General features: G+C 45.7%; 2 protein-coding genes across 2 annotated transcripts in view; one reads left to right on the plus strand and one right to left on the minus strand.

Moving 5' to 3' along the window:
- Nucleotides 1-16,079, minus strand: part of FABP6 (fatty acid binding protein 6) — a 452,944-nt gene that overhangs the window by 371,537 nt on the left and 65,328 nt on the right. The gene's annotated exons all lie outside the window — the stretch shown is intronic.
- Nucleotides 6,520-15,011, plus strand: C1QTNF2 (C1q and TNF related 2). Its single transcript, XM_071758841.1, has 3 exons — nucleotides 6,520-6,655; nucleotides 11,270-11,518; nucleotides 12,851-15,011. The coding sequence occupies exons 2-3, from the start codon at nucleotides 11,278-11,280 to the stop codon at nucleotides 13,462-13,464; spliced, it is 855 nt and encodes a 284-aa protein (XP_071614942.1). The 5' UTR covers nucleotides 6,520-6,655; nucleotides 11,270-11,277; the 3' UTR covers nucleotides 13,465-15,011.

The raw sequence follows: 16,079 nt of genomic DNA on the forward strand, positions 1-16,079 counted from the left end.
ATCTCACTTGAAACAGTGAACTGTTCTTCACCTCGGGGATGTAACAGCTGAAGTTCTGGCCAGCATCCCTCCAGCTGCAAAGATCCAGTGGTCAGTGCCAAGTTCAGTTTGAGGGAAGACGAGATGTCAGAGGGGTCCCTATTACCGGTTCTTTGAGCTATTTAGATAAATAAGCAATTCAAAAATAACACTGAAAATGTAGAATAAATAATTCACCAGTTCAGGCAGCCTGTAAAGTTCAGAATTAAACTTTTTTTTTAGATAAAGGTGTGTGTATTTCAGAAGCCAGTATTCAGTGCTGTAGAGAGATCTACTAATTACAAATAAAGCACTCAATTCCAGTTTAAGCATTCTTACATAGAGGGATTTGTTTTGCAGTACCTGAAGACATCACTAATTTTGCCTCACTCTTCTACCAGAACCTGTGGGGGGAACAGATTGGTCTCTCCCATGAAGCAGAAAGCTTCAGAGGAAAAAGCATTCAGTAGTTTTATTCAAAATACAGTTCCTTGAGCTTGTGAAGGATGCAGAGTAGAGCTCATCTGGATCAGTCTCGACAGTTAAAGGACAAATAAAGCTTAAAACATGTCCTATTTACATCATAAAGGTTAAATGTTAAAGAGCACTGTGGATCTCATCATGAGGATTAATTTTTCTCCATCTGTTTCCCTTTGGATTTGGCATGCAATATGATTGTGTGTATCCAAAGTCTGCTTCCTATTGCACAAGATTTTTTTTTCCTCTCTAAAAGGAGTTTGAAACAAATTTGTAGGCTGGCTTGGACAGAAACAAGCACACAATGCAAACAAGCATATTCCAGCAGAAGCAGATGAAGTTAAGAACTGGTTTTTGCATGCACAATGATAGAAGAATGACAGGAAATTCCTTAGCCTGGTAACACAGACAAGTCAAATACAAGACAGACTCTCCAACACAGTCAGGGTAGCTTTCTCTGAATCTCCCTCTTGGCAAAGCTCAAAAAATTAAATTTCTCAGCTGCCTTCTCAACAGTTGCTTCAGTTGCCCCATCGTGTTCTGGTTTTCTGAGGCACATTAAGTGCAAAGTGAACTAACCAGCTGATGTGAAGACATTTGCATTAAAACCTTCTTTGTTTCTTGTTGAAAAGCTTAACACTGTTATCTTTCGAGGTGTGCCAGAAGGTAGTTCCTTTATTGTCTCTACATTTCTTTGTAACTGGATCTTTATGGCTTTCCCTGAGTGGTTTAATGAAAGAGATGCACTGTTCTAGGGGAGTGTAATTGTTTTGGGCTGTTGAGGGATCAGAAAGAAGCAGCAGATAGCAATTAGCTAAGGATGAAATGGATTTCAGCTTCTAGGAAAAGGAAAAAGAAACAGAAGACAGGATTTTCTATGCCTACTTATGCCTGGTGCAGCCCATTAGCTGCAATTTTCCATACCACTTTAGGTATAAGTTCAGCTACTTCATTCCAAACATCATGGGCTGAGCTAAGTGCAGACAACCCCCCCACTGTTAGCACTCCAGTTTGCATTTATTTTGCTGGATGAAAAAAAAAAAATAGACAGGAATATCATTCCATTCTAATTTAAGCTCGTTAATTTACATGAAAATAATTTGTTCACATCTCTTTGGTGACTCAACCAGGTACTCAGCAGGGCACCAGGGTAGTAGGTGGCAATGATTTTGGCTCCAGCACATTTCAGAGTACAGTGGAACAAAGCAAAAATTCACTTTACCTAAGATAACCTTGCTCAGTGGACAGATTAGCAAACCCAACATTTCCAGCCTACAAAGTCTTAAAATCAATTCCAGGAGTTTCAAAGCCTTTTAGAAACAGCCTCCATGTAGCCACTGATCTGCACAGAGCTGGGTGTTAGCACAGCCCTTAGCCCCTTGCTCTGTTGTAATCTCCCACCATGTCTCCTACAAGCAAGAATATTTTTCAGATGCATTTACAGCCTTAGCAGATTTGCCCAGGCATTTGTTCATGATTCATTTAGAAAGCTAGGAACTACACATTTGCCTTCAACACTGCCTCACAGCAGAGTTTGAACCCATTTTTATTCACACCCAGCTAGCACAGATGCCATCAGTGCATTGGGGAGGTGGATGATGGAGCAAGAGGCCACAGGATGAAGTTTCCTGTTGCACTGTCCCCTCAGCACAGCAAATGTCCCAGCAGTGAGGGTGAAGGAGAAGCTTTCTCATGTTAGCTCCTGGTTCCTGGCTGGAAAAGGGTGATGCCATCAGCCCCTGGGCTCCACCGGACCCAACGTGCAGGAGGAAAATGGTGCCTTCCCTTGGCTTCTGGGTTTGCTTGGCTCTCCCTTCTTGCTTTAACCAGTCTCATACTGGGGCATGTGCAGGAGCCAAAGTGCTGGGCTGAGGGTTTTAACATCCAAGAGGCAGCACAGCCCCACAGTATAATCTGCCAGTATAGTAGTAATACTTACTCACTATTTTAGGAAGAGCTGAAAGACCATTTTTAGCAAATTATCAAGGCTCAGAACAGAAAAGCCAGCTCTAATGCAAAAATTCTCTGCTTGGAAAAGAGCAGCAGAGGGGATTTTATCAGTAGTGCTGTTACCTGCACAGACTGCCACAGCTCACACACACTGTCAGTGATTTTTCACTCATCTCTCAGGGATGCACTTTTGCCCTGAAGGACAGAGGCACTGTACTGTCACATGGGGAAGTGACATTTGTTGCTGGCTTTCCTGGCTTGGGCAAATACTGTCCCAGTCTGTGCTGGGACTGATGATGATGATGATAATGCCACAGACAGTAGCATTAATGAACAGTTTTTTGTATTTTGGGAAATACAAGGCATTTTCAGAAGACTCTTGCTTGTTTAACTATGTTATTAGATACCTAGGCAGGAGCCAGTTGTTCCTGGCAGTTGAGCCAGGAACCTCAAACAGATTGCTAAATTTCACTTTGAATTAGAAGGTGCATGGGACAAAAGAAAGTACCCCAATCTTAACAATTCTGCACTGGTGCTTGGACTGGTTTCCATTTCCCTCTTCCTAAAATAAGCTCTATTTATTTTTATCTTAATGGATTAAGACTGCAGTTCCTAAGCAGAGCTAATGGCCTCAAGGGCATCCTTTAAGTTTAAGCAGAGATTTGACTCATTTTTATGGGGGCTTTTGGAGAGGCACAATCACTCTCTGAAGGCTGCTCATAGACTTCCAAACTCCTTTTAGGCAGGGCAATAAAAATTACTCAAATCACCATTCCATGCTAAGCCAGAAGGCCTGTTGGGTAGAAAAATGCTTTTTCCACCCCATTAGTATCTCCTCAAAAAATCCCCAAAGCACCAACACTTCTCTTGGAAGAGCAGTACACTTTCATCACCATCACCCAGTGCAATGGGGAGGCTGTATTTTAGGTTGCTTCCAGCCTCTGGGTGACCTGCAGCTTTTTTTTTTTTTTTTTTTTAGCATTTGCTGAGTCATTTTATTTAGTTACAAAGTCATTGTTGCAAGGTTGGCACCTGTAAGGGTGAAAAGTGACCTTACTCAGAGAGGAAACAAGGGAAAATCCTGGCAGCCTGGGGCAGGAGTTGGTGATCACCCAGCTGGAGGGACTCATATTTCTCGCCCAAATCACAGACACCAGAGCCAAAATTATGCTTTTTACTCTGTAGCTGCTGGATGGGGCACTTTTACCACACAAGCCATGAATCCCCCCAAGCAGCTTTAGCTAAAGGATGTGAAGGCTCAGGATGTTGTCCTGGGGACAGGGGACAGGACCAGGGCAGACAGGAGCAGTGCAAGGAGCATTTCCCAGGCTGGTGTGGGGGACAGGACATATGGTGGAGACCTGGACCCCCAGCATCCCTACACATGTCCCATGAGGGTCTTCTGAGACTCCCTTAACCTCCGTGTTCCAGTAGTCACCTGCTTCCCAGTGATCAGTGGTGAAAGCCCCGTTCACCACCACAGGGAGGCTCTTGCTAAAAAGCAGCAAAGAAGGGACACAGTGTCATGTCAGCCCTGCAATCTATTGCTGAAACAAAATGAGCTGATAGCAGAGTCTCAGGGCTGCTCTGTTTCACTCTGAACGGGCATTTTGTTTATTTATTTATTTAACAAAATGTGCTGCCAAAGATGTTCTCCAGCAGAGCTGTCTGGGACCCCGGGTGAGCTCAGCTCAGATTTTCCATCTGCCTGGCAGGAGCTTTCCAGCCTCTCCCCACGCCACTAAACTAGGTCAGGCTCTTGCTGCCTTCAGCATTCTGGGGAACCAGGCACAAAATCCCAGTAACCACAAATTCCTCAATCACACCTTGACCTGCCAGGGGACAGCTGGATTTTCAAGCACCACTTCATCCCTGGCCCATTTCCTACCCCTCCCAGAACCCTGGTGCCCAGCACAGCTGCCAGGGGGCAGGTTTGGGATAAGCATGGATGCTTTTTCTTCTCAGCACCCTCAGTGTTTAAGGAAAGCACTGTGGCTTCCCAGGGCAACCCAACTGGCACCCTGGCAAACCCCAAGGGAAGTTTTTATCTGGTTTCATTGGTAACCTGCAGCAGGACCCATGCAAAGCTCTGAGCCTCTTGTCTGACCCCAGCCTCACAGCTGGGGAGGAAGGGAGGGGGAAGGGGCTCTCCAAGAGGACTGTGTGCCTACAAATTTTATGGACAGAGGGAAAAAGTGAGGATTCCTATTCAACAGATCAGAGATGCTCCAGGGGGAAGGAAGTGGCTCTTAAAGCCAGTGTCTGGGGGTGCTTCCACCTCTGCTCACCCCAGTGCCATGGGGCAGTAGGGCTGGGGGCAGAGCTCTGCAGCTGTATGGCAGCTTTTTTAATACAGTCCTTATCCCAGGGAAATATAATGAGTTTGGGGAAGGGGAGGGTGTTGTTTTGGGGTTGTTCATTGGCAGGGAACACCACTGAGCCAGCTAGGGGTGGGGGCACCAGCTCTGAAGAAGCTGTGCACAGCATGAACAGTCCTGTGCTTCCTCAGCCAAACATTCCCACCCCTCCCAGGAGCAGCTGAACTGGCTACAGCTCACAAAGCACACAGTTTGTATACTTCAGTTTCCCATTATATCCATTCCCATGTTCCAACAGCAAATGCAGAGGAAAGTTTAAAATACCCCAACAAAACAGCTCTGATAAGGGGCAATTCTGGCAGAGTAAGGAACGATACTTCCAAATCAGCTGATAATCTGCACAGAACAGAAAATTTACTGGTGGGAGAGCAGCAGGGAGGGATCTGAAGCCCTGCCACAGAACACATGCCTGTCCTGATCTCCAGATAGGATTCCAGCCAGGACAGAGCAGGAGCTGCGCACCCACAGGATCCATTGCTGCCCTCCTGGCAGGGTGAGTGTTCCCTGTAACACCCCAAGCACTCACAGGGCCAGGCTCTACATCTGGGTCATCTTTCAGGTCCTGTTTAGACTCTCACCTAACCTCCTCTCAAAAATCAAGTCTGGTCCTTACCAACCCTGGCGGCATCACAGAGCATCCCACAAAGCAGGGAGGGAAGGAAAGGGAGGACAGGTGGGGAACAAGGTCAGGGACACTCTTCAGCCCCCATTTGTCTGGTGCCTCTGTGCCTCCCCAGGAGTCATCAGGGAAATGCTGCCTTTGGTGATATATTTTGGGTTGTAACACATTTGCAAATTCTGGGTTTAATGTCTGGTTTCAGCCTGGACACCAGCACGGCTCAGAGATGTAACACTGACTTGCTGTAGCAGACAAGTGAGAGCAAACAGGGATTTTGTGACTCAACACCTGGGTGTTGGCACAGCTGGATGGATGTTCCCCCCAGGACTGATGAACTCTTGTTCACCCACTGCTTCCAGGGTTAGTGCCTTAAGCAGTTCCTAGGGGGTTGTAATTACTCTGCAAGCTTAAAGCAAAATCCCAACCCTTTCCAAAGACAAAAGCATGCCTGCCCTGCCATCCCTATGGCAAAGTCTGTATTTTGCCTCATGCATCCACCTGAAGCAGCTCTGAGGTCCATGTAGCTTCCCCTCAAAATTCACATTTGCAAAGCTGCTGCTTCTCAACAATGTCCTTTACTTCAATGTTCCTGACTTCAAGCCTGGAGTCATCTGCAATTACCTGTTTGTCTGCACTACTTAGAGGTGAATTTTCACCCTTTTGGACAAGATTTGCTTTCCTTTCTAATGCTTCAGGACAGAGTGTGAAAATTGTTCCCCAGTACAGTCCATGTTGCTCATCCCCTCAGAAATTCTGCTTGTGCAGGCAGTGGCTACAGCAGAGAAATGCAGAACCAGCCAGAAATGATCCAGGACATGCCTGAGTCTCTCAGGAGAAGCTGGAAGGGAGAGAGAAAGGGAAAAGCTCTCCAAGCACCAAGAGCTTTCCAGCCATATGTGCATAAAGATTTCTTCCCATGCCACGTGACAAGGGAAGAGGCAGAGATCCATTACACAATAATAAAAATATGCCTTTGGCAACATCCAGCCAAAACCTGAGGCTGCTGCAGGAAGTCAGCAATCTGCACAAAAAGGAGTCAAACGTTAATAAAAAAAGCAAGAGGAGAGAAGTCAGCACCTCACAGCCCTCTGAAGGACACTGCTGCTGCAGCACCACAGAGCTGGGGCTTGACAGCAAACTGGAGCAGAACATCTGCTGGAAATTGTGTAGGTTTCCAGCTCCTGTCAAGATCTCACTGAAGAGATTAGTCTTGGTGAGTAGATTCACTTTTCCTTTTGATTTTTTTTCCCCCCTCCCTCTTCTTAACCTTAACTTTGCAAACTTACCAAATAAGGTCTAAGAGATTGAGCACTCAGGTTTCCAGTGCCTGGAATCCATAAAGGCAACAGTCACCCACTAAAAGAAAAGAAGAAAATGTTTCTTTCCCCGAAGAAAATGTTCTCTGACTTTTGCTGGGAGCACTCAGTGCAACCACAGCCTCTCCCTTCGTGCTGCTGAGGATCAGCAGCTCCTCTAAGAGGGCTCTGTCTGCCACAGAGCTGGGAAGGCTTTGCCATGGGCATCACCAGCTGCCTACAACTGAGCCAGTGACTCAAGGTCAGGCACAAAAGATTCATTCTTCTCCTTTCTTTCTTCTCCTTCTCCTTCCTGCTTTGGGCAACAGCAGGAAATGTACCCCACTCACTACCTAGTATAACTAATTCATTGGCTTTCTCAACATTTAAATGCATCCATTTCAGCTGCTGTTACCAACACCACACCTTATTCTATCTAAATCAACACTGGCTCCTTGTACTTCCAACCCGGGGATGCTGCAGGGCACCAGAGCCAGGAGCTAAGCTCACAGGGATAGTGGTTAATTATCTGAAGACTAATTAGGAGATCTTGAGCTACACTGGGAAATTCTGGCACAGAAAGATGGGTGCTTTGCTTAAGAAAGCCTCAAATATTTAAAGAAAACAGTTGGTTGTTTGCTGCTGGGTCCCTTCTCAGGGTATGGGACCATCCTTCTCCTCCCTCCCCCCAAGCAGCAATTCCCCTCCAGTTCACTGCTCTGCTACCCCTCTGAGCTTTCCCTCCCCCTGGGCAGACACACACCACCACCATATGGCAGAAAGTGGCTTCCCCAGCCCCAAATCCCTGTCCAGCCATCACAGGGACCACCAAACCACTCCACAGCTGGCAAACCCTAAGGGATTTGCCCTCTAATAGAATTTAAAGCCCAGCTGCCCTATATGCACCAGAAAGTACATTTCATCCTTTTTGACTCACACGTAGAGGTAAAATATTTTCTTACAGAAACACCAGTTTAATTAACATATATTTATAGGATTGGTCTGGATCCTTAATTGTCAGGGGGCTCAGGGTGAGGAGAATGTGGCACTGGGCCTTGCAGGAGCCACACAGGGCAGGAAATTGGTGGCAGCCAAAGCTCTAAGAGACACATGCCAAGAGCTGTGTCCTCCCAAAGCTCCTGCCTTTGACACCCCTCCAGCAGCAGCAAGCCCAGCCCAGTCTGCAGGGACCAGGAGGAATGGGAGCATCAGGTCAGGAGTGAGGGCTGCACAGAGCCCTGCGGGTACACAGCTTCAAGGGATGGAGGGTGTTGGGTGACAGTGATGAGCTGTAGCTCCAGTGACAAAAAGTATCCACAGAAACGCTATTAGAGAGAGCCTGGGTTTGCAGTCCCTCTCCACAGATGCTTCATGTGCTAGAGAAGCTCATGGGATGCTCAGATTTCAGCAAGGAGGGACCAGGTGCAAATTCACCCAAGTGTACAAAGTGTCCACTCCAAAAGAGGCTGCTCAGGGCAACCAGGGAATCAGGCAGTTCACCCAATCCTGTCATTTCTTGATCCCAAGGAAATCCCAGTCTCCCAGCCCCTGTGTCAGGGGCAGTGTCTGCCAAGGGCCTGAGCTCAAGCAAAGGAGAAGGACTCAAGCAATAAGAACAAAATGTCCTCAGACAGAAAGGGGTGTCACATAATGACCATGGAGCAGAGTCAGAACACCCCATTTCAGATGCACAATCGCTTTCAATCATTCACTACATTTTATGACATAATTACTTGTGGCTTGTTAGGAAAAGCCAGTAGGCACTCAGATCTGCATATATCAAATTTGCAAATCAGAGATGCTCTGTCTTTATTGCTTTATTTGCCCTGAGGTATTTTCTGTGAAGGAGAGCTCCAGCTCTAAGGTTCAGGTGTGAGCATTTTCCAAGTGGATATATTGAAGCACTGGGATAAAAAGCATTTCTGCATGTGTGTGATCTTATCCATCCCCAACATCTCACCAATGGAATGGCCATGAAAGGCTGAAGCACCTCTGCTCTGGTCCAAGCTGGGCACCAATCTGCTTGATAACCTCAAGCAAGTTCTGGTTGAAAACCTCAGGCTCTGCTCAGCCACCCAGCCCTGTGCTGCAGAACCCTGACCTTCCTCATTTAAACCAAGCTGGTCCAGTTCTTTTTCCTGTGCCCAACACTGCTGTGGTCCCCCAGGTGCAGAGGAGCTGAATATTTGCATTTCAGTGGCAGAGATGAACAACAGCCATGGCCCAGTTCCTCTTCTTTGGAATACAACACAGGATTTCCTCTCCTCCCCAAGCAGCCCAGCTCCACCAAGCAGCTCTCACAGCCCCTTTGGGTGATGGTGCAACCTAACACACTAGAGGCATCAGTCATGGCCCAACCAAACCCCTGTTTAACAAAGCCATTAATTAAAATGTCATCAGAAAAGTCAGACCTCAGCTGGAACCATGCTGCATGGCCTCCGGTGCCAGGCCTGCTGCCCATACTGCAGGGAGGAGAGATGCTGATCTGTTTCAAATTTGCTTTTTGGAGCTCATCATATGTTCTACATGGAGGAACAATTTTCCTTTTAAGGTGGAACAGCATGAGGTTTGTTTTCTTTCAAATAGATTTCTTTAAGAGGTTATTTATAAATCCTCTTCTGAATGCAACTGTGCTTTGCATCCCACATGCACTGCTGTGATGTGGGATGAAATGTTCTTGTGGAGCTGTTCATTAGCTCTGACTTGGGAGCTGCTCCAGAGCAGGATTCCAGGTAGTCAAATATTCCCTGTCTACCAGTACTACTTACCCCCCAGCCTCAGGGTATTTTATGTTTTTTAATTTTTATCCCATCAGGTTGATTAGCTGGGTTTTCTGAAGGTAACAGAAGACATGGGGAGACACTTTAAAAGAAGGAGGTAGCCTCCTGCCTTGTGCTCCCTCCTGCTCATTTTTCCTCTACATGAAGCAGTCCCAGCTTTTTTTCCAGGTTATGTTCCACAACAACATTTTACCTTACAACTTAATAGTGTTATCCACCTCCAGACACCTCTCGCTTTTCTTCTGCCCCATTTGAGGTGGTTAATGGGAAGCAGAGATGCAGCTTTCTTTAGGATCTCCCCACTCTGCAGATATTTTAACACCCTGTTTCCCTTCCTGGGAACCAAGAAGCCTTTATTCAACTGTCCACATCAACACTGGTGGGTGAGTTCCAGCCCACAAGGCTATGAAACCAACACCTTTCACCAGCAGCAAATACACCCAGGTATAAGAAAAGCAAGAGAGGTGAAGAACAAAATGGCTTAGCAGCCAAATGCAGCCCAGAGATCTTTTGTATTTCCCACTTCTCAGCATGTTTTAATTATACATATCACAGAACTGAGGGCCTCCCACTCAGCATTAATGTGTAGCACATTGCTGGCTGAATTTGGCACTGCTACTCCTTTCAGGAGCTGATACTGAGATGAGAGTGCTAAGGCCAACATTAAATTTATCCAATATTTCAAGCATTTAATGGGCAGTGCAGGACATAACAGTACTAGAGAGGTGCTAAAGCCCCCCATTTGTCTGGCTTAATGCCATGCAGGACCTCAGCTGACAAAAAAAACCACCAAGAAACTGAAAGGTCTGTGATATCCCAGCTCATCCTCTATTGCATCTGTGTTTAACTACAAATTTGATTCAGCAAAGCTTGAAGAAACATGTGAAAGGCATTTTGCTTCCTTTTCAGTCCTCACTTACATTCTGTATTTCATTAGCAAGACTTCATGATGTGATAAGAAAGCCCAAGCAAATGGATTATTCTGGTAAAATACTTAACTCCCTACCATCAGAGGTAGTTGTGATAAGGGAAAAAAACTGAGTTTCACAGGCATCTTTTCCATCAAGTAAGAGTGTGCACCTTAGCCTGAGGGTAGGGCTTTCATCAAAGTGATACTCAGCTAAATTTTTTTTTTTTTTTTTTTTTAAAAACTCTGGTTTTAGCTTGATCTCTCCTAATCAAAGAGCTACTGAGTGAACAGTGAACCAGCCACAGATTTCTGAGGCACTTTTAGGTTTCATGTCTCATTACTCAAAGGGTGATTCCAGCTACAGAAGCTGAAAGAAAGAAAAATTTGCCCTGAGGATGCCTTTCATCCCTCACTTGCTTCATCCCAGCTTGTTTCTACATTCATGCAACTGGAAAAGAGCCCAACTCCACCAGTCTCCCCTCAGCCTGTGGTCAATGCCCACCAGGGAGCATCAGCCCTCTGGGGAGCTGATGGCCATGTCCATAACCTCCCTCACCAGCAAAATAAAAGGAGGAAAAAGTCCTCAGCCTGGGCATGCTCTGCGTGGGAGGGGATGGCAGGAGCACCTTTACCCCTGGGTAGTCAGAAAATGATACTATAGGGGAAATTGTGGGGTTTTAGATTTTGTTTTGTTTTACACTTTATCCATAACTATTTGCAGAACCTAAATTCTATTTTGAATACTTTTAATTCCCAGAGTCTTGGGTGGGTTCTGCATGAAGATGGACTCCCCTCATTCAGCCTACCACACCTAACAGCCACATCCCATCTCCTTTTTACAGGATGCACCATGATCTCCACTGTCCTCCTCCTCTGGACTGTGCCCTGTGTGGCAAACCACATCCTCGGGGGTTTTGCCAAGGGTGGGCTGCAGGGGGGTTCCCAGCTGGCATGCAGCCTGCCTGGACCCCCTGGGCCACCTGGGCCACCCGGTGCACCTGGGACTCCAGGGACAGTGGGCAGGATGGGCTTCCCTGGGAAAGATGGCAAGGACGGGGAGGATGGGGATAAAGGAGAGCACGGGGATGAAGGTAAGAGAAAGGTGCTTCTTAACACAGCAAAGGTAAAATGTAAGAGCAACAGCACAACAGTCCCATTAATAACAACCTGTCACCCCAAATCTGAGCCCTGGAACAGACAACATCTCTTAAAAAACTCTTCTAGAAATTTCCACTCTCCCCCACACCAACTTGTCAGGTCCTGCAGTGTGTGTGTGTGTGCCTCAGACTCACACCCTATTGCTGTATGCAATCCCTATTGGCTTCATTTCATTATGAGAAGAGATTTCCCCTGTTCTAATGTGTGCTCTCTAGATGAGACAAAGTGGTGGTCTCAGGCTCCTGCTCTCAGGCAAAACAAAGTGAACAAATTTAGTATTTGCTCCTTGGACAGCTTTATCTGTGCTCATCCTAAATCAAAGCAAGCAACAGCCCTTCTTTACTCCTGAGATGAGGCTTTCCTTCAGATCCAGCCTCTCAGGCACTGCAAAGCAGAACCAGTTGTGAGAAAGCAGCAATTCCCTCTGCCACACTAGGGCGCACTCCTGATTCAGCATAACCCCAGCTTGCTAAAGCTGAGTCTGACTCTCGTCTCCCTCCCCCGAAACAGGCAATCTGGAAAGTAGGTTTCCACCCACAGCAGCATTTAAATCTAGTCTGGCTACAGCAGCTCAAGAGACAGAGTATAAATCCCCATTAATTTGTCTGGTATCAGATGCTTGTGCAATCAACACTAGCCAGCAGCTTCAGCATCACCACGACAGCCCAGCTCATGTCGCAGGTCTGGGCAGACTTTGCACCAGGTTCATCCCCCAGCTAGGCTGAGCTTTTTACTGCACCTAGCAGTATTTTGTTGTTGTTTTTTAAAAAAACAACAGTTTCATGTGAAATGTTAAAAAAAAAAAAAAAAAAAAAAAAGAGCCAGTACATTCAAAGTACTCCATCTGCTCAAAGCTAGGTTCCAAAAGCTTCACAAACCTGCACTAATCTTGAAAAACCCAAGCGTCTTAAAGCTGGTTCTTGGCAAACTTTATGATTCATTGATTTTTTTTTTTTTTTTTTTTTTTTTTTTTTTTTTTTTTTTTTTTTTTTTTGTCAAGTGTGCCAGATAATTGAACCAGCCTTTTGGTTCTTAAAAGAGACAAACTCTGCTGCTCCTGAGTCCCATTTTTATCATGCCAGCTACCTGCCTAACCTGGTTAATGAGTCCTGACAAATGTCCAGCTCCAGGTGGTATTTCATCAGGATTCCCACTAGCAAGGTTTTCCTCCTAAATGAAAACACAGTGCTACAATGATACAACCCCTTTCCACTTGCCCTGTCATCTCTTTCACTGAAAAATTTACAAGGTTATTTGTCTTCTAGGTCCACAAGGCAGAACAGGAAACCCTGGCAAGCCAGGACCAAAGGGAAAAGCTGGAGCTATTGGCAAGGCAGGCCCACGAGGACCCAAGGGTTTAAAAGGTAATCCTGGAAAAAATGGAGCACCAGGAAAGAAAGGTCCCAAAGGGAACAAAGGAGAGACTGGGATGCCAGGACCCTGCACCTGTAGTGCCAACAAAGCCAAATCTGCCTTCTCTGTGGCTGTCTCCAAGAGCTACCCAAGGGAAAGGCTGCCCATTAAATTTGACAGGATCCTCATGAATGAGGGAGGACATTACAATGTTTCCAGTGGGAAATTCATGTGCAGCATCCCAGGGATTTATTACTTCACTTATGACATCACTTTGGCCAACAAGCATTTGGCCATTGGCTTGGTCCACAATGGGCAGTACAGGATCAAGACTTTTGATGCCAACACTGGGAACCATGATGTTGCCTCTGGATCAACCATCCTTTCCCTGAAGCAGGAGGATGAGGTGTGGCTGCAGATCTTTTACTCTGAACAAAATGGGCTCTTTTATGATCCCTATTGGACAGACAGCTTGTTTACTGGCTTCCTGATATATCCTGACCAAGATTATGTCAATGAAATATAGGATGAGAAAAAAATAGGAAATGCCTGTGGGAAAAAAATAGGAAATGCATGAAATGAAACCTCAGGCCAGCAAAGTGTAACCTGTGCATGGACACGTGTGGGATCATACAATACCACCTTTTTTGGCACTAACATCCAATATTGTCTATTTGGATTTTGACTTGATGCCATCAACTAGTCCACAGGGTACCAGGACCAGTAGGCTTCACTTTCAAGCAGCCTCATGAATCTCTAAATCTCAAAGTCACCCATTTGTTTTCTGCCACATTCCAACAGGGCATGGACATGAGACTCAAATACTGGTGCAGGATGCTCTGATTATTATATTACTACTATAAAGCATGGAGCCCAACAACCATTTCCTGAAAGCAGAGGTCAGAAGTGCCACTGATGCTGGAGATAGTACCACTGCACTGCCTTCCCCTACACCCCATAATGCTAATGATCCTTGTTAATACAGAATTACATTTTACCAGCTACTTAAAAGCCAGGAAGTTGCCATCTAAAGCTGTAAAAGTAAAAGCAGCTCTCAGCCTCATCAAAGAAGTACTAACAAGCAAAGGTATCCAGTCTAAATAGGGAATGACATAAAAGAGAGATCTCATTTTTAAGGTTAAAGGTAAGACATGAGCTGTTGCACTGAGCATCACTGGAGTTTTTCAGGTTTCAGCCCCAATATGTCACCACTGGAGCCCTATATCTGGTTTCAGACAGACACTGGCAAGCTGTGACCAGAGCCTAAAGTGGACTCTGCAAGCCAGATACCTGGGGACCTCCAACCCATGGCATAGGGTGCATTTTGCTGATAAGACTCAGTCAAAGACAGCTTGAACCTTCACTCCAAAACCATACTCATTAACACTCCCTTCATCCCTGCCAGCCTTTGCTAGAGCTTGTGGTGCTGCCAAGATCCTCCTCAAGAGCTCAGTGCTACAGATATACCCTACCTTATTGATATTTTGTTTTTTTATGTTATATGGCAAATATTACAGATGTTAAAAACCCCAATGTTTTGGTTCTAAATTATATGGAAAAAAATAACAGGAAAATTCAGAAGCCCAGCTTTTGCTCAGATGAGATTTTTGCTTTTGCTAAGCTGAGCTTAGCATTTTTTTCTTCCTCCTCTGTAGCAACTGATAGAGGGACATGCTCCAAACTGGTTCACTATTACCAGAGCAAAGAATTCACCTGCTATAGAGACTCATTCTGGCTGTCTTGGCCCAAGGTGTCCAACACTCCTGCAGCACAGTGGTCTCTGTCTTAGTAGCCAGATGGCAGGAGTCTTCCCCATTATCAGATGCATCTTTTTGGATTCCAGTAAGATTCTCATCTCGTTTCTCACTTAATAAGACTCCCATGGATTTCCAAGTTCCTCTAATCTCCATATTTAGTCACTGAAGGGATATCCCATATGAACAAAGGTTTGGATTTTTTTTTATCTTACTTCCTCAAGTCAAAATATTTGCATGATTTTTGTGAACTACAGTAACTGTTATATCTTACAGAAATCTTTTAAAATACATTTTATAAAATAAAGCTGAACAAAAATACTGCTGGAACAGTCTTGATATTTATAAAAGTGGTGTCCCAGAAGGAATTTCCAAACTGTGTTACAGATTCCACAGGCATGGCTGAGTTTATCTAGAAATGGATTTTGCAGGGGCTTCCTCCCAGCCCAGCAAGCCGGGCAATGCAATGGTTTTTCTGCTCTCTGTGCAAGAAAACCTTCAAGAATAGAAGAATAAGATCTGTCTGTTCCCCTGAAGCTGCTCAGACAGGTGGCAGGGTTACTTTCACTGACAGTGAGTGTTCAGATAATAGATTTCTCCTTCCAGATCTCCCTCATTTAGGGTATCCTGGGGTGCACTTTTGCAGGCAGCTTCCCAGTGACAGCAGCAGTTCCAGAATTGCTTTCTCTGTGTGCCTTTCTCTATGTTCTCTCATATTACGAGCTGAACACACTTGGCACAGGGCAGGTACAAGAGCTGGAATATCACCACAGGGAATATGTCTAAGAAGAAGAGGATGGAGGGGAAGAAGCAGTGAACATTTAGATCAGCTCAGCCACTCAGTCTTCCCTTATATCTCCAGAGAAGGCCCTGGCAGGGAGGGTTTCAGGGGACACAAGCTGTTTTCCCCAGATGAGAACCAAGGCAAGTTACTAACTGGCTGGAAAAGCATCCTTTCTATTCTAGTGAAAGGAATCTTAAATATGAACTATCAAAATATAAATTATAGAGAACCACCAAGTGCTCAGGGTCCAGGAGGTCCTCCCTGCAAGAACAGCACAAGACTGCTGTCCCCAGCCTTTTCCTGTCCTCCCTGGGGAACAAGTCCAGATGTCCCACCAGGTCACAGTGCTGCCCCTGCACTGCAGAGCTCAAATCCCAGCCCCAGGCATCAGCTGCCATCCAGGACTCTGAGCAATGAAAACCCCAAAGTGATAAAATACAGAGGGCAAGAGGGAGAGGAACAGCTTCTCTAGTGTTTAACCTCCCATTGGGCTGAAACATTTTAAAGATGCCATGTACTGTATTTCTGAGAGAGAGACACAAGGTGGTACAAGTGGGTTCCTCTGACAAAGATTCATTTCCTCCTATGATGCCTTAAGAGCAA

Source organism: Heliangelus exortis, chromosome 15 (genome assembly GCF_036169615.1).
Source record: "Heliangelus exortis chromosome 15, bHelExo1.hap1, whole genome shotgun sequence".
Taxonomy (NCBI): Eukaryota; Metazoa; Chordata; class Aves; order Apodiformes; family Trochilidae; genus Heliangelus; species Heliangelus exortis.

What these genes read in the sequence shown, in the direction of transcription:
- C1QTNF2 (XM_071758841.1), top strand. Translation starts at nt 11,278, where the DNA reads ATGATCTCCACTGTCCTCCTCCTCTGGACTGTGCCCTGTGTGGCAAAC. An exon ending in AGGAGAGCACGGGGATGAAG is followed by an intron (nt 11,519 to 12,850) that starts GTAAGAGAAAGG and finishes TTTGTCTTCTAG; the next exon opens with GTCCACAAGGCAGAACAGGA.